Source organism: Eschrichtius robustus, chromosome 4, assembly GCF_028021215.1.
Source record: "Eschrichtius robustus isolate mEscRob2 chromosome 4, mEscRob2.pri, whole genome shotgun sequence".
In the NCBI taxonomy this organism is placed as follows: domain Eukaryota; kingdom Metazoa; phylum Chordata; class Mammalia; order Artiodactyla; family Eschrichtiidae; genus Eschrichtius; species Eschrichtius robustus.
Window position 1 is genome coordinate 33,785,093 of NC_090827.1, and position 25,866 is coordinate 33,810,958.

At 36.8% G+C, this 25,866-nt stretch overlaps 1 protein-coding gene across 7 annotated transcripts in view; it reads right to left on the reverse strand.

Annotated features, from left to right (window-relative positions):
* Nucleotides 1-25,866, reverse strand: part of INPP4B (inositol polyphosphate-4-phosphatase type II B) — a 606,964-nt gene that overhangs the window by 100,920 nt on the left and 480,178 nt on the right. For all 7 annotated transcript variants that reach the window (XM_068542548.1, XM_068542545.1, XM_068542547.1 and 4 more), the window contains 2 exons: nt 20,478-20,681; nt 4,794-4,953 (listed from right to left, as the gene is read on the reverse strand). In XM_068542548.1, coding sequence (XP_068398649.1) covers nt 4,794-4,953; nt 20,478-20,681 — 364 coding nt within the window. The remainder of the gene's footprint in view (nt 1-4,793; nt 4,954-20,477; nt 20,682-25,866) is intronic.

A 25,866-nucleotide genomic window follows, 5' to 3' on the forward strand; every position in this document is an offset into this window, starting at 1 on the left:
AAATCCTGGATCTAAAACAAACAAAAAAAACCTTCAAAACTACAGGTTTAAAACATTACTAAACTGATACAGTGTAAAAAGAAAAATCTGCAACTTGAAAAGAGAAATATGTGCAGGTTATAGAGGAACATAAAAAAGTGAATAAATGTAGCAACAATTCAGAAGACCATCTGTTTAACCAACAAAGAAACACCAATTATGGTTATAATGTAAAAATAAAATGATGGTAAAGAAAGAAAAACTGACTGTCTAAAGGTTAATTATGAGATTTCAAAATGTATACCAGGGCTTCCCTGGTGACGCAGTGGTTGAGAATCCACTGCCAATGCAGGGGACACGGGTTCTAGCCCTGATCTGGGAAGATCCCACATGCCGTGGAGCAACTAAGCCCGTGCACCACAGTTACTGAGCCTGCGCTCTAGAGCCTGCGAGCCACAACTACTGAGCCTGTGTGCAGCAACTACTGAAGCCCACAAGCCTAGAGCCCATGCCCCACAACAAGAGAAGCCACTACAATTAGAAGCCCGCACACCACAACGAAGAATAGCCCCCGCTCGCCGCAACTAGAGAAAGCCCGCGCGCAGCAGAAGAGACCCAATGCAGCAAAAAATAAATTAAAAAAAAAAAAAAAGTATCCCAATATAAAACACAATAGTTAAAAGCACGTGAACAAAATTGGACCAAATCCACTGATTATTTGATCAGAAATTGATCAAATTTAGTGTATTGACTAAAATTGATTAAAAATATCTGCAGAACTTAATTATAAGGAAAAACTAATCAAATGTGAGGAAAATAATCACTAATAAATGATGTGACAACAAACCTCTATCAGTATTTAGCACCTTATATAGAACAATGAACTCTAGATGACTCAAATCACTCACAGAGTCAATTTATTAATTAACTATAAAAGGAAAAGAATGTAATGATTTTCCACCCCAGCTATGGGCTGGGGATAAATTTGGTGCTATTGAAGAAATGGATTTAATTACCAAAATAATTTTTTGAAATATAGTATTAAGTTATATAATGTCAAGTCACAAATAATCAGAAATTAAAATATGATTTTTTCACCCCAAATGGCATGAAATCAGTGAAAATATTTAAGGCTGGGAAGTTAAAAGAGTGTTTACAGGTACTGCTGGTAAGAGTACCTATTGTTACAAAGAACCATCAAAATGTCCCTACCCACCCAAATGTTGGTTTCTAAACGCTATTCTCCAATAAAAGAAACCAGGGTTCCCTGGAAAATAGCTGAACCTAGAGTTGGGGCAAATACAGATCAGACTAGAGTAAGTCCCTCATGATACTAGAGAATAAGGGAGTGAATAAAAAAGTAAGAAAGTAAGTAAGAAAGTATGTAGCCTGTAGCAGGAGAAGCTGTCAAAAGGCCACTGAGAGCTCCCAAGAGCGAACTCTAGAACAACTGGAGCCCAAAATAAATAATAACACTATTGGTTTATAAACCAAAGAATAAAATTATTCACAAGTCCACACTGATATAAACAAGTAATTGTATAAATAACTACATTGGAGAGAAGGGGTAACTCTTCCTTACAAGATAATTCCACTTGTAGCAATCTAACTTAGGGGACAATTTCTGAGATGTAGTTAAAGATTTACATATTCAAAGATGCTTACATGTTAATTGCAGCATTATTATAATAATTAAATATCTAAAATAACGGTTTCTCTTCTGATGAATTAGTTTATAGTCATTATAATCTCATTATTTCCAGAGAATATTTATCAGGAAATACTCATAATATAATGACATGCAGGATATCAAGAAGTACATCTGTATTTATATTGTGCACTCCAGTTTGGTTACTCTGTGTGTGTGTGTGTGTGTGTGTGTGTGTGTGTAAACACAAGATATGTTCAAATGTCTGATGGAAATAAAATAAAAATCGTATGCAATTCTATGTTTTCCTTCTCAAATTTTAAAAATTAATATTTCTAATAAAATTTTAAAATACAGGTAAATTGAGGCACATATCATTAGTGAATGTATATCTCAAATATCTTTGTCTGCAATAGTTTGGGGGGAGTAGTATAGGTAAATATGTGACTTTAGGTTGTTTGCTTTATATTAGTTCAGAAAGGCACTATGTATTAATTTCTTTACTGCATTGTTTTATGGGTAGAAACTGAAAGTGATTTTTCCCTAACTAAAGAGGAAGATTAAAATAAGAATAATAAGCATTATTATTTTTATTATTTAATAAAAAGTTTTTATTAAATAACTGACTGAGCTAATCAATCCCACTCCAAATATGCAGTAACATCCATAATATATGTTAAGTATACTTGAGCACACACTCATTTGTAAGACGTCTATTTATCTTTGTTAAGCATCCTCTTTTATGTACCACTATCCTTGCCAAAACATGCGTACTACACACAATCGTCTTAACACATAAAATGTTAACAAAAGATTTAACTTAGAACTATTTGATAATACTATATTGAATAATTTTCAGACCAAAGTATAGATTTCATTTTGCACATTTAAATAGTGTCTTGTGTCCTAAAAATGTTTCTAACACAAAAAAGAATGGATGAAATAAACATGGATAATAAAATAGAAATAATAAAATCAGTTACAGGGCACTGTGTTGTAATTTGACTCTAACCATCTACAAAGCTGATCAAGTTGTGAATTCTACTTTGGGAGCAAATTCCACCTGGTTTTAGACTATATCCAAACAATCCTTTACATTCAAATGAAGGTGATTCATCTAATTTTACAGATGATATATCTATCAAATATTTTTACTTTTTAACTGGAAACTTTGATTGCACAGATACAATCTTCTGATAAAATATAAGATATGAATAAATGCATAATTTCAAATACTTTGGAACTCCATTCTCATCAATGAGAAGTTTTGGGGAACATGAAAACAAAAAGATGTGGCAAAATTCGGTATCCTTTAATCTCTTAATCTTACTCGCTAAAAATTATTATGCCTTGAACACCCATCAATGGACAAAACAAGTCACTAATATGGATTCTGCTTCTTTACCTCATTTTCCAGAGCAAAGCACAGTGTCTGGCTCATCACTGATGGTCAATAAATATTCAGTTAAAGAAAATTGAAGTATACTAGTTCCTTTTGACATAAGTTATGACAGGCTTTCATTTTGATTCATGTAAAGTTATGGACCTGGACTAGTTTCATTAATAAAACTGATATTATTTTTAAAACATTATAGAAAATCAGAAAAAAACCTGATATTATTTTTTAAAAATCCCCATATACAGTTAGATCAAGTAGAACGTAAAGAACACCAGTGTAAACTTTCCACCTATGTAAACGTACTCTAGAGGATTAGGACCATCTACAGTAAGCGAACTTTAGAAAGCCATTGTTTACAAAAGTGATTTGGAAATGGTTCTACTGTTAATCAGGTGACGAAAGATTGATGTTTCCCGTAATTAAACTCCTGATGAAAATGTGAGTAATGAAAAAGCAGGAAAACAAATTGAGAAAACAAATTTAATTTGATAAGCATCCATATTTTATTATGACTCATTTTCCTTAAGGAAAAGGAAAAGCAGATTTTGGAAGAAGAGGGTAGGGCAACACTTTTTTCTTTCCAAACACTTAAGCATCTAGCTGGGACCACTCTAAGAGCAGTTCTTACTATCATAGAGAAATGCAGGCATCTGTCTTAGTTTTTGTTGTCAAAATTCATTAAATTAACGAAAAATTTTAACAAAAGAAGCCATTTATAGGGATGCAACTGTAGTGAAAATTTTAATTATCGTCTTTGCTAATCAATAAGCCATACAGGGCTTCCCTGGTGGCGCAGTGGTTGAGAATCTGCCTGCCAATGCAGGGGACACGGGTTCGAGCCCTGGTCTGGGAAGATCCCACATGCCGCGGAGCGACTGGGCCCGTGAGCCACAACTACTGAGCCTGCGCGTCTGGAGCCTGTGCCCCGCAACAAGAGAGGCCGTGACGATGAGAGGCCCGCGCACCGCGATGAAGAGTGGCCCCCGCTTGCCGCAACTAGAGAAAGCCCTCGCACAGAAACAAAGACCCAACACAGCCATAAATTAATTAATTAATTAATTAATTAATTAATTAATTAAAAAAATAAGCCATACATTTGAAAGTATCCCTCTCTATGTGTGTGTGTGTGCGTGTGTGTGTGTCTATCTACAGAGACATAGACACCCACACGTGTATGCATATGTATGCATCTGTGTGTGTGTGTACATATACATATATCCATGAAAGTCTAGACCCTGTGAAAATATGTCTTTGGAATAACACACAAATACATTCTTCTTATACAGAATTAAAACTTCTTATATGTTTTTGAAATAATTCACAAAATCACTCCTCAGAATAAGGCAAGGAACATTTTTATCATACTGACTTCTTTTCAGGAACCATTTTGAGATACTGTGTCCTGAGATTCTTCAAAGTTTCTAAGCGTTTTCAGATGCTTGTTTTTCTTCCTAATACAATTTTGGAGGAATGTGTAAAAGTAGATTAAACTATGTCAGACTCTTTAAAAGAACACACTGTTCTCCTTTCAAGAGGGCTTTTATGTAGCAAAAACAAAATAAAAACGAGCATTGCAAGCAGTTCCGAAAACACAACTGAGATGCAATTTGATAAACAGCTTTCCATCACCCCAGCCAGAGCAGTGGAAAAGCACGCTATCAGCACTTTCATCTAAGGCACTGTTGACTCCTCTTTTTCAATCTCATTGTATCTTGGCTTCCTCATTTTGGTTACTCGTCAATGACTGGGAAAAAAACGATTCCTTACCCTGTGGATGAGTTATGATGGAGTCCCCTAGAGAATGGCCCTTTTCTCCATCTTTGCCACTGCCATCGTCTCCTTCACCGCTGCCGTCTCTTTCAATCAGTTTATCCACCATAGCAATAATGCAGTTCAGGCTCTTGCCCACGTGGGCCCACACCCTATCCTGAAAAGAGTATGAGTATCACTACACATTTTTATTGCAAAACCGAGATCAGGCAAAATCAGATGAATCCATCTGAGAGCATCAGGTAGAGGAACAAATCAGAAGGATGCAGACTGAGCAGCTCTAATACTTCCATTAATTTGGCCAAATTATGGATAGACAAGAAATCTCCTTTCTCCTCATAAAGAATAATTTAAGTGTTGTGAATCTTTTTATTTAGTCCATTATTTTTCCTCTGTCATAAAGCAATGATGAACTACCGTACGGCATGAATCCATAATTGAGCACCAATTATGACATTTTACACTGGAGATATCAATTTTCTTTATCAATACTTAGTAAGAAAGCAGAGATACACCAATATTTTTAAAGAATGACCGCCACTTGCATTCAAACTTCTTGTTTTTCTTTTTATCGTGATAATATATCCATAATGGTAAAGTTGACCATTTTAACCATTTTTAAGGGTACAGTTCAGCGGCATTAAGTACATTCACATTGTTGTGCAGCCATCACCACCATCCATCTCCAGGAATTTTTCATCTTCCCAAACTGAAATTTTGTACCGTGTAAACATGAACTTCCCACTCTTCCTTCTCCCCGTCCCTGGCAACCACCATTCTACTTTCTGTCTCTAAGGATTTGACTGTTCTAGGTATTAGAAGTTCTTAAACTGTGATCTTCAGATCACTTCTAACAGAATGACCTAGAGAATTAAAATGCAGATCCCTGGGTGCCACAAGTCAATCTGAACAGTTTAGGATTAACATATACACCCTACTATATATAAAACAGATAATCAACAAGGACCTACTGTATAGCACAGGGAACTTTAGTCAATATTCTCTAATAACCTATATGGGAAAAGAATCTGAAAAAGAACAGATATATGTATATGTATAACTGAACCACTCTGCTGTACACCTGAAACTAACACAACATTGTAAATCAACTATACTCCAATATAAAATAAAAATTAAATCAAAAAAAAGAACCATTGGGAACTCAAAATTGAAATTTCGAGAAGCTCTTCAGGTGCTTCTGACCACATTAAGTATGAGAATTTCTACTCAATATTATGTGCTTTGTCTACATAATAAGTCACTTTGGCTGATTTAAGCCTAAGAAGCAGCCCCTATCACCAGGGAGCCTCTCGGTCATTGGTCACTAATCTTCCTTATTCTGATTAGCAACCATTTCTGTCAAGGGCAACACATAACACTGAATTTTTTGAGTCATAAACATTTCTATTTTTAAAAATAAAAATTTTAATATAGTTATCGTCGTGGTAGCCAATCATTCCTGGCTTCCCTTCTTGCTTCTCTTTCCACATCATTCAGATGGAGGCACTGACTCCCTACCTGTGATGTTAATTTTATGAATCCGCTTGACTGGGTCACAGGATACCCAGATCTTTGGCCAAACGTTATTTACTTATATTACGGGTGTGTCTGTGCGAGCATTTCCAGATAAAATTAGCATTTGAATTGGTGGACTCAATAAAGCGTTTTGCCCCCTTCCCCCAAATGAGGGTGGGCATCATCTAATCCACTGACAGCCAGAATAGAACAAAAAGGTAGAGGAAAGAGAAATTTGACCCTTTCTGCTTAATTGTTTGATCTGGGACATCAATCTTCTGCCCTCGGTGCTCTTGATTTTCAGGCTTTTAAGCCCGGACTGGAATCTACACCATTGGCTCCCCTGGTTCTCAGGACCTCAGATTAAGACTGAATTACACCTTCAGCTTTCCTGGGTCTCCAGCTTGCAGATGGCAGATTGTGGGACTTCTCAGTCTCCAAAATTGTGTGAGTTAATTCCTTATAATAAATCTTAATAAAACTCTTTATATATATGTATATATATATATATATATATACTTATGCACATATATATAAATAATTTCCTATTGGTTCTGTTTTTCTGGAGAACCCTCTCTAATACATCACTGCATATGAACCAAATGGAGTCTTAGTGCTTTTCCTGCATCTTGCCATAAAGGAATCTTTCAGTAGGTGTTTTCTCTGTAACAGAGTTATTTCAGGCATTTAGAATTGCGCTTAGTGGAAAGATAATATGCAATTATACTACTTTCTTAGAGGTTTATATTTTTTTTACTGAAATGTATTATTTTAGCTAAATTAATTTTGTTAGTTTATAAACATATAAACTACTTTTGGGTAGGAGTAATCTAGGAAGAAAGAACTACATTTGAATTTAGATTATTTGATGGTTGTCTTGTAAAGACTGAGTTAAGTTGAATAATTCAACCACATTAAACCAAATATGCGAGTGTACAGATATGCATACTAAAGCTGAGGGGGAAAGAGGGTTTAGTAGAAAAACAGCACATTCAAAGTTAGAAAAGGTAAGTTTGAGGTCCGCCTATGTGACATGCTACCTATGATACCCTGGGAAAACCACCTCATTTCTGGGGACCTACAGTTGGTTCATCTACAGTTTAGAATGATGATTCTTGCCTTGCTTACCTCACCATGCTGCAGTGAGAGACAAATGACATGGTATCTATGAAAGTGCTTGGTAAAATTATTGCAATTTGGCAAAATCACGTCCTATCCTTGCTGGCTTTCCTAAATGAATCAAGCTTGCTTTTTATAACCCTGTAATCTTGAGTATAAAGTATGCTGTTAATCACAAGTAATCATAACAATTTTCCCCTAAACGAAGATCTCCTTTCCGCCAAAGAATTAAAAGCACTTTTCCTCTGCTATTAGTTAAAGCAATCATATCCATAAATTACATCATTCTCTGCCTATTGTCTGAGAAAATGAGGTAGAAACCTCTGACACCTAAAAAGCTCATTACTTCCAGGAGGAAATGCTGGAGAATGGCAAGCAAGCTGAGGACGTGGAGTCACTCATTGGAATTTGGTGAGGAGCTTATATTCTAGATCATATAACCAAACTAACTGGCTCCCATTCTGAATATGCCTTAATCACCACCATCACCTGCATCTTTCAGGCTCCTAAATTGAAAAATGAAGCAACTCTCCAGCTAATACTGGGAATAAACTCTACTACTGAGGGGAAAAAGGGGAGAAGTTTTCTCTTAATTTTCCAGATTAGCTGTGTATAGGAGATAGGTTTTCAACTCTCTTCCTGTTGCCCACGTTGAAAGGAACTTATTTTGATCAAAGACGAGTAGTATTGCATGATGTCTTTCTTGTGTAAAGGCATATAAGGGTTGGATCAACTGCTCTTAATCACATCTTTGAAGAGTGTGAACATAAGGGTATATAAGAGGATGATTTTACATTCTACTCCTATACATTGTTCTTCTTCCTTCATAGATACCTCGGGTTACAGGATTCCACTGGGAGAAAAAGTAACCTTTGCAGTCAGTAGACAGATCTTTTTCGGCATGAGGAGCAAAGTCAAGCATGTTCACTGACCAAAACCAACAATCATATAGTAAAGGGTTATGTGGTAAATGGTAGCAAAACATTTAAGTCATGAAAACGCTTGGAGGACACATGAGCTGGGAGTATGTTTGCTGGGGGTGAGAAATAGAGCAGTTTCTCATGCAACACTGACACATGAGTCATGCATAATCAAATACTCTATTGGAGGCACCCTCAGCAGCTGACCCCAAGCAGACTCATTCTGTTCTTTATCTTTTGGAGATCAGATCCTGCCGAGCTAGTGGTGAGAGAACACTGAGCTTTGCCAGACACTGCTTCCTTCTCTTTCATGGCATCAACAAAGTAAAGTCACTGATTTACTTTTCTGTCTCTCACATTAGACTACAACTTATTTGAGAGCTGTGTCCTCACTACACTGAAGAAGGCCTGGAAGAAAGGCAGAGAGAGAGATAGAGAGGGACCAAAGGATGGAGGAGGAGAGGACTTCAACCCAAAGGCAGATTGAGGGTTGCTATTTATATTCAACATTAGCTAACTTACCTCTCAAAAACCATCACATAAGGTCAATATTATTGGCTTATAGTTTTTAGAGATGAGGAAACTTCAGGTAAGAGATGTTGAATAACAGTCAATATTAAAATGGTAGACTAGAAATTCCATTTTGATTCCAAAGACTTGATTCTTCCCCTATAGGTTCCCACAGCATTCTGGTACCCAGTAGGAATTGCTCTTCATGAAATTACTAGAACCTTGGGGACAAGCCAGACAGAGGAAGGTTGGGGAGAGGGAGCCCAGGAAGGGCCAGGTATAGGTGTGTGTCACCTCACAGGAGTAAGATTAGGTTTTGGTTATCTGAGATTTGAAAATGAGCCCAATGGCAAATTCTGAACTAAGAGATGACTCTAGAAAAAGGACAGGCTGGCCCCACGTACCCTTAAGTCTGAAAACAACAGTATCATGCAATCATGGATGGAGCAATCACTTGGCTAACGGATCAATCAGCTTGGGTCAAAGGACATAAGTGGCCAGTATTAATAGAGGACAGTGTTAGCATCAAGGCCCCAGATCCATTCATCAGCCTGGGATATAAAACAGGGAGTGCGTTACAGGGAGGAATGGTGATAATTCACTTTGTAGGAGATAATTATGAATTATTATTAATTCCAAGCAAGATAATTATTTTGGAGTTAGGATGCTAAAAATGGGTAGGCAAAGATTCTTGAAGATGTACCTCGAATATCTGATTTCTATCCTAAACAAGCCACTTTCCATAGTATCTCTGTGAAAACATATGCACAGAGGAAAATAACCAGCAAAACTCCATTCTCATTCTGATAATTTTTTATTCATGAGGTCAGTGCATTTAGGAGATTCTTTTTGTTTAGATTGCTGGTATGGCTGGGACCTACTCAACTTTCTTCCCTGCTAAAATCATCCAACCCCTCCCCTTTTCAGGCCAGGGAAGAATAATCAGTCTCCAGATTCTGTTTAGCCCCTCAGCCACATGAAAGGTTTAGAAACAAAAACAAAACAACAACCAAATAAAACAACCCAACAACAACCTATCAGAAGAGAAGATTGCTGGGCCATCCCCCTGCTCCCCCCCTCCCCCCAAATAGCAGTCATTAGCCTGCTATTGAAGGAAGTAATGGAAAATTGGTGGGTTAAAGTCTAACCTTTATTAAATGGAGCTTAATGTTGTCCTTGACCTTAATGAAACCCAACTTCGTGAAGGTGAAGTGGCTATCAACTTTTGCTCAGCAATGAGGGCAAAAGTCAGTGGGGAATGAGCAGCAATATTTATTCCATTCTGAGTCAGGTAGCTGATCTTGGTTCTTATTTATTTCTGGGTTAGGACCTAAGCTAACATGCAGGTCAAACCCAGTGGCAGTAGATGCACACATCTGATGGATGTAGCCAGGAGTAGCCTGGGGGCCATTACACCTGGCAGAGTGAGCCATGAGGGCAGGGAATATGGTGCTTACTCAGCATGTCACACATTTATGAGCTTGGTGGCATCAAGAGACATCCTGACTGCTTTGGATCAGCTGTTAACTTAAAAAAAAAAAAAAAAAAAAAAAAAAAAAAGTTCAGCAATGCTTAGCTGATCAACTTTTCTAGGGACAACTTTTGATCAGCAAGAATGTAAAGGCTAAACCAGAGCTGATATGGGGGCCCTGTTGTATCTTAATCTCCATGCATAATTTGTCACTTGTCATTACCAATTTCTGAACACTTTGATTAGAACCAGTTAGTAACTTAACAAGGCCAATCTCATCTTTAAAAAGAAGCTTCAGTCTATCTTTGAGTTGACTGAGAGCAGTTTGCACTATACTGCCCAAGTTCCTCCACACTGCCAACCTTTGCTCTTTCCATAGCTTGATAGCTCTGTTCTCTGAATCCTAACCTTACCCAGACTTTTAGGTGAAAGGAGTTGTACATAAAATACTTTATGGTACAAATTGGCACATGTATGGCCCAAGCTGCATAATACACACATACCTGCACACACACATATAAACATACACATACATCATGTCCACTAAAAATAGCCAGATAGGCGACATCCATCAGAATTAAGTGAGATTCCCCAACCTCTGCTTCTTATTGAGCCTCTTGCATAATTTCATCCACCCACTCATGTAAAAAATCCCTGACCTTGGTTTCCCAATGAACACACTGCTGGCCTCACTCTGAAATTCAGTTCCTAGTTACACGGGTGGACTCAGATGGTCAGACACTGTTTCTCCAGCAGTGACCTCTCCACAGTCCTTGGTTTGGATCTTGCCCAGACCTATACGATTAGCTCTCACATGATCAGGTCTACACTTCATCTTCACTGATCATCACGCTCATGCCATCACTCCACTGATCAAAAGCAGGCTTAGTACTGCAGCAAGTATTCACTCTTCTCTCAGCCTAGAGGCACCTCTGTAGTTGGGTCGACCTAGATAATTCTACATATTTCTCTTCAGTCTTCAAAATGAAAGCTTCACCCAGGTCGGTCTCCTTGCTATCCTAGAAACATGCTGCTGATTAGCTCAACATATATTTTCTGGGCATCTGCTACCTGCCTGCTGAGTGCTGAACATCAAAGATATGAAGGAAACCTTGGAGGAACTAATATTTCTAACTTGACATATACTGCTTTTTAGGCTTCAAGTGCCTTCTCCCTTACCTTCCATCAATCCAAATTCTCACCCTTTCAAGTCTCACCATTTCCAAGAACTATTCATGCTACTCTCTCTTTGCTTAACTTGTATTTTCTTTCTAATAGACAGTGGGCTCTATGAGGGAAATGCCTATTATTTATTAATCCTTTTATCCTCAGGTCATAGTACTTACCAGGTGATAGTAAATAAAAGAGTGAATAAAGGAATGAAGGAAGGAAGGAAGGAAGAAGAAGGAAGGAAGGAAGAAAAATAAAGGAAGGAAGAAATGGTTTCTTCATCTTCTTCGACCTTCACATAACTTCTCTCTTAATCCTTCTGATATTGTTAATGTGTATCACATAACCACCTCTGCTCTGGGAATACCTTTCAATAGTATCTCTGTTTGTTTTATGAGTGCTGGGCATTCACCTGAATTAGACGATATGGCTGTTGAGGTCAGGATCCATTTTTGATGCTTAATTTGTTTTTCCCCAAGTACCTATAGCACTGCTTCACATTATTGATGCTTAATTAACATTTGGTGATTGACTTAATAGCCTGCTACTTAGGAGTAAAAATAAATTAAGATACAACTATAAGAAGTATTAGCACATGTATCTTCAAATTGAAGTTAGAATTAAGCTCATATTCTGAATGGTTGAGTTCACCCTAATATGTGTCACATCAAGCTAAAGCTTTCAATTCAGTGAAAATATGAAATAAAGCTTTTGTTTAATAATAAGTAAAAATAAATCACTGATTGACTAAAGCTTTTAATTTTAAATTGGTAATTGCGTGTCAGCCACACACCATCAAACAGTCGTACAAGTGGTTGAATTATATGACGTTAGTGAGTGTGCTGCATGCAACCAATTTCCAGGATTGATTTTTTTTTTTCACTGAATGTACCCTGATATAGCAAGACAATAGTCTGCCTGTATAGACCTCGGCATTTCTTTTAACTATTCATGAAATTTGGTGTATTCAAAAATTTCTACTTAGGAATAATATCTCACTATTCACCTCAGAATGTATTAAAGTTTAGGGGCACTTGATTTAAATGTAATCATACATTTCTAAAGTGTGTGTTTGCAAGTTTGCATAATCATTATACGCAGGCATATCAAACTATCTGCCGCTGAACCAGGCATTGTAACAATCAGCAAAGTATCCAAGGGAGATGATGGGATCCATTATAAAACCACAGGAAAATCACCATTACATGAATAAGAAGAAAATATCTCGGTTAAAAACACTAATTTGAGTTGGAAGATGAATTGCTGATTCAGCAAATCCATCTGTTCACTTATTCTGACTAATTCTGAAAAATACATTGAACTGGTATGTATAAAACACTGTATTAGCTGCCATAAAACAGGGGGCTGAAGGTGAATGTATTAGTAGGATTTCATGAATACGCATGCCCATAAAGGTCTCCTTTGGGGTTTCTTTTCTTTATTTATTAAAAAAAAATTTTTTTAACATCTTTATTGGAATAGAACATTTGTGCATTTTGACAGACAGTCGTGAACTTTGCCTAATCACCTTTTGTGGACTTTAATATCAGATAAGTATTCGGAGCACATTTCTCCTGGGTGAAATGGACTGGAGAAGGTCAGGAGGGTTTCCCATCCATCAGGAAAACAGATGCCAGAACACTTGCTGTTGCCATACAGAGAACAACTGGCCTAATTCTCCCTGTCCTTTCTGATGGGGAGAATGGATGCTTTCAATGTCCCCTCCTCACAGCAAGATTAACAAAACCAGGCAACCCTATTGGGCGTGACGTAGGAAGGAAAAAGAAAGAGCTGGGACAAGGGGAAAATAGTTGCTTCCAATTCATATTCACCGGTAAACATCTGAAATTATTTCTGTGTAACCAGGCCCTTTGTAGTCGGCACATGAATAATCAAATAAAACGAAAATCCCCACCACTGGGTTTCCGGAAGCTTCTGGAGGCCTTAACTCATCATGTTCTCAACTTTGGTCATCTCTGATGATGTTCTGTGTCCATCCTGAATTTTCACCACTTTCTATGTTTGGAGATAATTGTGAAGATGACTTGAACAGTCACCTCAGAGTTGATTATGACTCTGGGAAATATCCACTAAGGAGAGAGGGATTTAACCGGGTACTTTTGATTGGAAGAGAGAAAGAAAATCCTCCAAAAAATTCATGAATTCTAATGGAGGAAAAGGTACTGACATGGTGCAGAGTTATATTAAATTTAATTATTCCATGTTTCCAGCCAAATAAGAAGGTAGACAAGAATAATAACTTGAGGGGAAATTTCAAAGTCATTAATTTATTCTACAGATGAGTATTGGGTACCTTTTATGTGCAAGTGCTCTGCACATAAACACAAAAGTGAACACAACACTGTCTTTGCCCTTTAGGAGTTTATAAAGTTGATGAGCACATGGAAGAAACAGACATATAAACAACTGATTATAATTCAGCGTTCACGAGGCTGTGTGATCATGGGATGCAAGAATAATGCTTTATTATATAAAATGTTTTGGAGTTGAATGCATGCATATGTGTATATACATACATCTCTATCTGTGTATCAATAACAGAACATTTGGAAATAAATGGCCATATTTTAGTGGACATTTTACTGATCCACGTAACTAAGTCATAAGGTATTGCTTTAGAAAAGATAAATCACAGATTAGTATCTAGTTGCCTATAAGAATTCATTACTTTTAAAAAATGTGAATGATTTATTTCCTTCTTATTAAGATCAGGTCAATGGTTTCACATAGCATAATTCTAGCCAGTCAGAGAACTGAACAGAATTGCTTTGGAATATAAATTTGCATAGGTACTTCTGCATTATGCATGACCTTAACTATTTTCCCTAGAGGTAAGGTCTAAGATGGAGACAGAATCTGGTAAGAGAAGCTGAGAATACAGATCACTGCAGATTGTTTGTGGAGGAGGAAACTGGCTAGATAAGTTTTGTCCTTAACAGTTAGTAATATTTTGCAGCCATGTATGCTTACTGCTACCAATGTTGACAATATAAATAGCTCTATCAATACTCCTGTCAAACTGAAACATTCATATTTGTTCTACACATCATTAGAGAAAGGTGTAGTAGAAAATGAACTGTGAGAATTTGGTAAAGAACATACCAGAAAGATGTAAGTCTTATTCCCAAATTCAATCTTTGGGAATACTGAGTTACAGAGAAACCACAATTTTTTTCAGGCTGTACAGAGACTTTATTCAAAGGATGTCTGACATAAGTATTACTGTGAATTTGTGCTATTGTTTCTATAAGCTATGAAATTACTGAAAACGTATATGGATTAATGTGAACCATCTATTGTGCTTATGTGACATAAACACATTTTGCCATAATAAAACATAGCAAATGTTCTCCTAGCTTAAGAATGGAAACTAATTTTAAATCTGATTTACATTTGCCACATGAAGAAGGGAAATTAAGTGGCTAATCTGGATGCTGAATCGTTGCCTGATATACAAATGTAGTTCAACTAAAGAATGGGTTTGGGATATGGCTAAATAATAACAAGAGTTTTCTTAGTCCTACACCTTGCTGGACTGGATCAGAATATAAAAGATCAGAAGTGTATCTTTTTTCTTTAACAATTATTGAATGAGGGTAGGCAGATTTAGCCTCAAACCCGTCAGTGTAGTAATGTTGAAGTTCAATCACAGTGTTCTAGAGAACAGCATAATTACTGGAAGCCACAAAAACTGGGTCAATTTAATACTTTGGTTGGATGACATGCCTTCACATTTTGGACAGACTAATCTTGGAATCCCAGCTGTTGGAAGCATCTGCTGTAGAGATGTAGCGACAGAAAAGCAATATGTCATCTTTACCAGCTAAAAGATGAAGAATGCGATATTAGTCTATTTCTTTGCACAGATTGTCATAAAATGCCAATATTCCTCTGGGGTTTAATTGTTTACTAACTTTTCACGAAACTAAACCTTTAAAGCTCTCAATTATTTAAAAAGTAAAATTCACCAAATAACAGATTTTTTTTGGTCGGTGATCATTTTAGTTTCAATCTCTTCCTTATTGACTAGATAATTATTATCCAGATTCATATGTCATCAATTGTGCCAACAAACAAGCTGAACAGAGAAAGAACCTTCTCACACTGATAGAGAGTTAACAGAGATTCTCCTGACCTCCAAAAGAAAGGTGTCTTATAGGCATCAGCTCAGTAGAACTCAAGAGTAATTTACTAACGTGAACTTACTTTCCAAATATTTATTATTAGAAGCTAAATGCAGTTGTGCAAGTTAGGCAGTTGTTAAACCTACAGTACCTACCAGAAATTAAATAAAACAGATTTTGTAAAATGGAACTACTTTAATCTTATGTGCAAACCTAAATCAACCTACGTGATCAGAGAATATTTTTGTATGTCACAGAAACCCAATTAAATTAATTGTTTAAAACACTGAATTATTTCAGGAAGTTGACTAGACTTGTAATCAGTGCTGAAACTTTTCTAACACTTAATTAACTAAGAAAAGTGGTACACAAAATTATGTTTCCAATTCATTTAATAGCACAGTCTCTAAAGGCATTTCTAATTAGCTACATTTTCTTTGGGTTTACTCAACTTTTCAAAGTTAGATAAAGATTTGAAAATAATGTTAAATGGTTATGACTTTGGTGAATTCTTTTAAATAAGGGATTTCCATCTCTTAACAAAGGGGTATTTGTAATAGAAAGTGGTTGCTAAGGAACGTCAATAAAAAATGTTATATAACAATCAAACTTGGTTATTGTTTGCAAATAGAGTAAAATTATATTAGGAGAGGAGAGTTAGAAGTAACTTTTCTGAGTGGGAAAGATTTTCCTTGTAATTGTGATAAATTTATCAGGGCATTTATATGCTTTCTAGAAATAGTGGGTTCTGGAAGAAATTCAGAAATTGTATGAAAGGAGATAAAGAGGAAGATGCAGATCATTATTACCCTACCCTAACCAAACAACCCTGGGAAACTGAGAAGGCACTCCTGCATCAACCGGAAAGAAAATCAGGCAGACTTTTTCCTACCAAGGTATTCGCAAGTCAATGACTGAAGGTGAGCCAGCATCCGTACAGACTCCTACTGGAATACTGGCTGGCCCTCACAAGCACTGGAATTTCCAATTTTTTTCAAATGTTGATAATAAGCAACCCTACCCATTTTCTTTGGTGCCTATTCGGAACTTTCACCACTCTCCTCAGCCTGTCCTCTCTGCCCTCTTCTGAACATGGTTCTGCTTTAATGATAAAAGAAGTCATGCAGGTTAATATCTAAAATACAAAAAGAACTCATATAACTCAATAGCTGAAAACAAAACAAAACACATAATTAAAAAATAGGAGGAGGAACTGAACAGACATTTTTCCGAAGAAGACACAAAAAGGTGCTCGACATCACTAACCATCAGGGAAATGCAAATCAAAACCACAATGAGAGACACCCCACACCTGTTAGAACAGCTGTCATCAAACACATAGTAGATAACAAGTGCTGGCGAGGATGTGGAGAAAAGGGAACCCATGTGCACTGTCGGTAGGAATGTAAATTAGTGCAGCCATTATGGAAAACAGTATGAGGGTTCCTCCAAAAGTTAAAAATAGAACCACTTTATAATCCAGCAATTCCACTTCTGGGTATATACTGGAAAGAAACAAAGTCACTGTCTCAAAGAGATATCTGCACCACCATGTTCATTGCAGCATTATTTATAATAGTTAAGATATGGAAACAACCTAAGTGTCCATCGACAAATGCGTGAATAAAGAAAATGTGATGTATATATATATATATATATATATATACATATATATGTGTGTGTGTATATATATATTATTCAGCCATAAAAAAAGAAGGAAATTCTGCTGTTTGCACCAACATGGATGGGTCTTGAGGGCATTATGCTAAGTGAAATAAGTCAGACAAAGAAAGACAGATACCATGATCTCACTTACACACAGAATTTAAAAAATACAAACTCGTAGAAACAGAGAGTGGATTGGTTGTTGCCAGAGGTGAGGAGGGGGAGACAACATGGGTGAAGGTGGTCAAAAGGCACAAACTTCCAGTTATGAGATAAATAAGTCCTAGGGATGTAATGTACAACATGGTGACTATAGTCAACAACACTGTACTGTATATTTGAAAGTTGCTAAGAGAATGGGTCTCAAAGTTTTCATCCTAAGAAAAGAAAATTGTCATCCTATGAGGTGCTGGTGTTTAAATATATCGTGGTGATTATATACATGTATAAAATCATTTTGTTGTACACCTTACACTAATGCAGTGTTATATGTCAGTTATAGCTCAATAAACCTGGAGAAAAATACGTCAAACAAAGAACAAAGAAGCCATCCAGGCCCACGCACCCTCACAAAAGTAAAATCCATTTTTACACCTTCCCTGCGTCTCAGCAGAGGAGCACACGTCTGCCCAGGACTCGTCCTCTACCTGCCTGCTTGAATTTATCATCTTCTCTTCTTTGCAAGGACCTTGTTCTATCAGTAATAGCCTCTCAGTCTCATAGCCTCTTACGTGGCTTTTGGAGTAATAAACACGGTCAATTTCACGACCTTTAAAACAAAACAAGTAAGCAACACACACACACACACACACACACACACATGACCTATGTCAGCTAAAGTGTTCCTGTCTAAAGGGTCACCTCATCTTCTTTCTCATATTGTTAACTTCTATTCACATTTAAATCTCAGGAATTACTTCTGGAGATCCCACCCTGACCACCAGACTCCCACTTCATCCTGTGTATAATCCTAAATTGCACTGTCATTGCCATTGGTGTCTCTAGAGCCCTGAATAGGTCATGGAGCCCTCGCAGCCGTGGGCGGGTCACCTATGTTTCCCCAGCACGCGCCACAGTGACCCAGGCAGAACAAGGGCTCCGTAACACCCACTGTACCAAATGCTTCACCATAGACCTCAACTCACCATGTTTCCTACTCTCTCCCTCTTTTCCCATCATAAAAAGTTTCTGTATTTAAAATGTTGATCTGAAGTCACATTAGCAGAGCCAACCTTTTTCCACCTGTCTCTCTCCATCCCTATCACAACATTTTAACTATTTATTAACATATTTTTATCTACCACTAGACTCTGAGCTCTAGGACCTAATGATCTGACTTATCTTCCCTTTTGGAGCACCTGTGGATATAGAAGTTCTCAGAAGTTATCTAGAAGAAGGGAGGGAAGGAGAGGGGCGATTGGAGCCACAGGAGGAGGGCGAGGTGTGGGAGCGGGTTTGCATAACACAGTAAGGTGAAAATTATGAAAACAAAAGATACCCAGTTCCAAAACTCTCACTCGACTTCATATAAAAATGGCAATCATTTGTCAAAAAGTTTACTGTATGTTTATTTAAATGAAATACAAGTTCTATATCTACCCAAACTTTTTCAAATTCACATTCCGAATTATGATCTACCCCATCTCCCCATTTATCTCAAGGAGTAGTACTGATCCTCATAATAAGATTATATAATTTACATATCTTAAAAAAGGAAACATACAGCAATAATATTAAAGTAATACAATGCATTTGCCTGTGCTTTTCCAGGTCATGCGGCATTATCACACAGGTAAATCATTTATCTTAGGACCACACTAAGAGCTAAACAGAACAGGTGCTGTTATTTTCACTTTACAGTTGAAAAAAATTGAACTTCAGAGAGGTTAAGAGGTATGCACGCCTTGGAGCTATGAATAAATTGAAGAAGAAGGTGACGGTAAAAGGCAGAAATATTAGATTTGCTCTTTTGAAAATGATGCAGTGGGAGAAATGCAATCTTAATCAGCAACAACAAATACTTATTCAGCATTTACCTCATGGAGCCCAGCTCTGTCTTTCCTGTGATAGAAATTTTCTCAAAAGAAAGAGCAGGTATCACTTCACAGCGCTTCAGACAGCAATTTTTTTGAGAGGCCTGAGCCTTTCAAATAATTTACTACCCAAACACTTTTAAATTTAGGGTGGCAGGAAAAGTAATCGTTAACTATTTAACATCTAATACAGCTAGCATACTACAGCATTTTCTTGGTTTAACATATGATACAGTAAAGCGTTTCCTTCTCTCTCTGTGTGTGTGTGTGTGTGTGTGTGTGTGTGTGTGTCTGTGTCTGTGTGATGTGCATATACTTCAAAAGGTTCTTGGATAATGAATATGCATTGATTCAGGAAAAGCACACTGTTCCCTCTCACCCAGAGAGAGAAACCTTGATTTTCTCCTGTCTTTTTCTGCCCACCTACGGTTCCTATCACCATGTTGGCTCCTTTGGTTTATGTGCCTTTACTAGTTATTTTTTCAGATGCTTTTATGTGGCCATTCTCCTGTCAATGTTAGAGCCACCTGGAGCAAACATCTTTTTTAAACAAATAATAGAACCCATGAACAAGAAGGACTTAAGAGATCTTTGTGTCCACTGCCATATAAATGTTAACACTTCTTCAGGTGTGTCCAGAACTTACACGCTGGATTGCACCAATGAAAATACTCGTTGCATCTAAGTAGTAGATTATAGATGATTATTGACTCATTTTCTAAAGAACAGTTTTAATGGTTTATATTACCTTGGCAGTAAATAAGGAAAAGTATTGATATTATAGAGTCTTGCAATTGTGGCATCCTTGCTTTGACGACATTTCTTGGAGATATTTATTCTTTGCCTGCATTATATGTATATAAAATATATATAGTGTATATGTTATATATAGAAGCTATTTGAGAGCAAATAGGTTTTCACGTCAAGTAAATGTGGTCAGGAATAAAACTTTCATTTTATCATTTGCCCCTGAGGAAAAGTGTAACCTATTTATCCACAATCTGTATTATGACTGCTTTCCGACTTGTTTTCATGAAAAGCAGAGATTTTTTTTTTTTTGAACATTCTTGCTTTACTCTTCAGGACTAGACACGGAGAGGCAAGCCACGTAAAAAAACAAATAAAAAACTTACCCACTCTTCCTCATCGTAGTCCGAATGATGCGGTATGGAGTCCTGCCTTCTCATCGGCGGGGGTGGGTCCTGGGAACTGCTCTCCTCTGTGCTGTTCTTAGGAGAGGATGGCTTCTTAAGGACACCTCCTGGCCTGGCAGTGTAAAGTGCTAAAAGGGCACTTCTGACCAGCTGATCCTTGAAGGCATGTACGAAAAGCTCTGTCTGGAAAGAAATTGACAGGGATTCAGCACAGACCTTTGAAAAGGTCAGTGGCAGATTTGCTGGCACTTGAGTGGTGTGGATGGTGGAAAAAGTGCAGGCAAGAGAGAGAGAAAATGATTCATACGGATCAATGGAAAATAGTTTGGTTTGGGTTTCCGCCAAGGCCTTGAGTCCTATTCTAAAGTTAATGCTGAGGTTCTATATGCATTATAAACGCCATCTGTCTCCTCAGCCCACTCTCTTTTAGTTCCAGATCCTGTCTTTGGAGATGTATTTCACTGGGGATTACCATTTGAACACCATCTCCCTGCTGTGCCTTTCAAGTAATTCCAAATACACCTTTAAAGAAAATGTGATCAGACTATGTTTATTTTGTATTTTAAACAGAGTTAAAGGCTAAAGAATGACATATCTCGTCAAAAAACAAAAAAATAGAGGCAGGAGACCTTTTTTTCTTTTTAGCATCATGGACAGATTTCAGCAGTAGATATGACACAGGCAGTCTTCCTCATGAAAACATTTGGCTTTTATTCCCCATTACTACCCTCTAAACTGTCTCCTCCACCAAATGGTTTCAGTAATGTTCAATGTTAACGAGGTTACTATGAAACTTGCCATGTAACTTTTACAAGCTGGTGGTAAACACCTAGTAAGTACTATGGTAACGATGGCTTTCCAACAATAAAGAACTTTACAGCTGTACTCTGCAATTTCCTGATGAAATGTTTAATGGCTTCACCCTGTTATACACTGCAGGGTGCAGTAATTGATTTTCTGTATTATAGTACACTTAACATACACATGGCCTACCAATCTGTCCAAAGAGTAGAGAAGTAACTCAAGCACTGACCCACATTGTTAACATATTTATGCTTTGTAATCTGTTGGGACGGGGCCCTTTAACCCACAGCATTATTTTGAATCACAGATCATTTACTGAGACACTCCCGGATATAATGCAGTCTTCACCAATGCTGTAACTCAAGGTAATCATTTACTGGTGCTCCCTCAATATGTAGTCAGCAGTGCCATGCTCAGTAACTGTTACTAAATTGTCTCTCAATCTCCCTGTTGTGAGTGTGGACAATTACAGAAAACCAGTTAAACCAAGCGCAAAATAAGCACCTAATTAATACGACCCTGTCATATCTGCACAGTTATATCTTTGCAATGGATCGTGAAATTCTAGAGCTAGAAGGGAGTTGAGTGAGTGGACTTCTTCACTAACCAGATTAAAAAACTAAGAAAAAAGTGTGATGATCTGTTCTAGGGCAGACTGCCGATTGGCAGCACAAAGGGAACAGAGTCAAAGTTTTCTAACAAATTCAGTAGTATTTCCCCTTACTCCACACCATCCACCATGACCCTCAGCCTCGATCCTTCTGTCCTTCTTCCCCTTCTTCTCTAACTCTGGCTCCCCATGTGTTCTGAACACCTACCAGCTCTCATAGTTAATTGTGTCCGCGATTGCTGATGTTAACTCTCTGCCCTGTGAAATTTTAATGGATATTTTAAACACTCTTTGAATCTGTTAGTCATATTGAAGGCACTTTGAAGGTAAGTAGACAAGAAATATGGTAAAAAGAGGATATATTAGAATAAGAGGTTGGAAAATATTTTTATAATAACTAAGAAAATAAAAATAAGGCAGAGCTTTTTTTATTAAAAGAACGGATGAAAAAGTTGGCTAGACAGCACAAGTCAGTATAGTTATAGCAAAATGGGGGAACATGCTGTTTACATAATTTTCCAGAGAGCATGGATGTGTCTATCAATGTGAATTTAAATATTAAAAATGTGAATTTACTTCCACTCAGCTTAACCTAACTATTTCTTTCTTGATAGTTTCAATAAATTCTTTTGATTTATTTTTGGAGCAAAACAGCTTGACTTCTTTGACTTCCTGCTACTACAGCAACAGTCTCCATAACACTCACTAATTACTATGTAGCTGAATACTATTCACACCCAATGAAATTTCCTATGGTTCTTGTAATCACCACTATTTCCTCCCATAGCACGCACACACAGAGTTTCCTCTTAATTTACTCAAGTCTCATTTGGGTTGATTTAGCACCAAAGACATGGGAGATAATACAGTAGATTCTTGCAGTTTTACAACCTAGAATTTTGGGGGAGGGTAGCTGAATATAACGCACAAAATCTTAAACAAACACAATAAAAGCTGCTCTTCTACTTTGTGTGTATACTGAAACATGTCTCTGACTCCTTGGAAACTCTCTGGATCACCCAGATGCTGTGCATAGAAGCGTATTCTGTTAGAAAATAGCAAAATATTCCATTGCAATTTCCATCTGACCCGGAAAAAATCTTAATTTTTCTTGACCGGTATTACTTGGTAAATGTAGACCAATATAGACCCAGGTGTTTTACCATCAAAATAAATCAGCTTGAAGAGATTAATGTAGTCACACAATCCCAACACATCTGTATGTTGCTGTTCTTACAACTGAGATAATACTAGGGAAGTTAAGCATCAGGGAAGGAGGTGACCATGTCTCTCTGAGCTGCCTATTGACTCAGAGTTCTGAAAGCCTTTTTCCTTTTCTTACTTAGCTCCAACTACAATAAGCGAAAGAAGAAAGGCTGACTAAATGTTATTGTAAGGGTAGGCAAAGCAATTAATTTAAAATATCGGTGTAAGATTATAGTAAAAAAGCATAAACTCTGAACCCAAGGCAGATCTATTTCACTTGTTCTATATTTTAAAAAGAAAAAGAAAAGAAAATGTTTTCTTGCCTTTCTGCCATTTGTCCAACTCATATGCTCATACAAGTATCCTTCAAAGTGACACCCAGAATTATCTGCAAGTACAAAACTACTAAAAATTACTTCTCCTGGGGATACATTTCCTAGTTTCCTGAATACTAATGCCAGAGGAATAGTTAGAGCATGTTCATTTAAAAACACTCTTTTAAACTAGAGAACTCAACAAATTAAGCAAAGTCCCATTCTATTTAGAATTTCCTTAGAGTCACTGAAAAAATTCAAGGCCATGCCTAATCTCATCTGCAATACAAAATACCATAAAACAAGTAATTATCATTTCAGTAGTCATGTATATGGCAAGAAAAGAATCCTGCTTATTTTAAAATTTGATATGCTTTAATTATTTCATAGTGTTATTCTTGACATTAGTACATTGATCTGTGTTTAACATTCCCTAAAGCAAAGAACATTGAACTCTCAGCCAGGAGAGGTAGCTGACATCTGGGCAGCTTATATAAATTATCCACTTGACCTTGGCTAAATCACATAACAACTTTTCCCCAGTATGTACAAAATTACAATGCCGATCTGTGAAACCCTTATGGGAGTTCACTGAAAACTGTAAAGTGTACTCTTCTATTTATGCTTCTCTTTCTTGACTGACCTTTTCAGTTTCTGCTGTTGACTCATAATCCCCTGCTCACTCAAAATGTGGTAAGTGGACCCCAAGGGACCTTAAACCACATTCTCAAAAGCATTTTTTCCATTGGTGATGTAACCCCTTCTTCCATAACTTCAAGTATCATTTTTTATTATGCCAAGGTCTTCAAAATCCATTTCTGCTTACCTCCTGAATCAGCATGGTCAAGGGTTTCCATCTGCAAGCTTTTTGAGAAGTCCCAGACCGATCTCAAGTTTTTCAAATAAATGTGTTCTTCCCTGTTTTCCATCTGAGTGGTATCATTACTACTCAGCAACTCTGAGTCCAAACGTCTGGATCATTTTCAGTAATACTTATTTTCTGGGTCAGTGATCAATTTCTAGTCGTTAGATATTTTCAATAATTTCAAAGATTGACCCTTACGTTATATCCCCACAGCTAATCCTAGTTAATACCCTTTCTGCATTCCATGTTGATATTTCCATAGTCTTCTTACTGGTTGATTTACTTTTCTTTAACTCTTCTTTTTCAGGATGTTATCCAAGGTCACCAACACTAAAATGTTGACTTCTGGGTCCCATCTCAGAACTACTGAATCAGAATTTGTATTTTATCAAGCTCCCCAAAAGCATTACTGATATTGTGATGCTCAATAATTCAAATCTCTCTGTCCTTACTCAGCCTTGTTTTGGCTCTGAGGATGATCTTCACAAAGCAAGCCTCCAGGTCTTAGGCCCTTAACAACCTTCTCAGTACCTACAGAACAGACCTTCTCTTGGGTAAATAACTAGGAGTGAGATGGATAGCTCACATATATCTCTTTTAACTTTATGAGACACTGATGAACTGTTTTTCAAGCTGCCAACAATTGCGTACCCATCAGTGATAGACGGAAGTTCCAGTTATTCCATATCCTTCCTAACTTTTCCTATGCTCAGCCCTTTCGATTTTAGCTATTCCAGTGGGTGGTTAGTGGTACCTCATTTTAGTTTAAATTTGCATTTCCCTAATAACAAATAATGATGAGTATCTTTTCACGTGCTTATTTGCCATCTGTCTTTTTTGGTAAAATGTCTTTTCAATTCTTTTGCTCATTTTTAATTGTTTTATCATTCAGTTGTAAGAATATACATTCTGACACAAGTCCTTTGTCAGGTACCTATTTTACGCATATTTTCTCCTAGTCTATGACTTGCCTTTTCAATTTCTTAATAGTGTCTTCTGAAAACTTTAATGAAAGTTTTTAACTTTGAAAGTTTTTAATTTTGAAGAAGTCTTACATATCATTTTTTTTTTTTTTTTTTGGTTCATGCTTTTTGTGTTCTAAGAAATCTTTGCCTAACCCAAGATGACAAAAATTTTCTCCTATGTTGTATTCTAGATGTTTATTTAGTTATCTTTTTTTTTTCTTTTAGCTTGTATTTTAAGGTCTATGATCCATTTTTAATCAATTTTTATATAAGTGTGAGGTAAACATAAGGAAAGGTTTATTCTGCATATGGATATCCAATGGTTCCTGCACTGGATGTTAAAAAGATATGCTTTCCCCAATGAATTTCCTTTGCACTTTTGTCTAACTTTATTAAACACATATGTATGGGTCTATTTCTAGATTCTGTATTCTATTCTGTTGATCTATATATCTGTGCTTACACTAATAAGTTACAAACCATGCAATGAATATTATTTTTGTTTTAAAGAGTAAATAAGAAGTCTTTTACAATTCTTATTTGTGTTCCTCTGCACATAATGTGCCTTTTTTTTCTTTTCTTTTTATCTGGTTGTTCACAATTT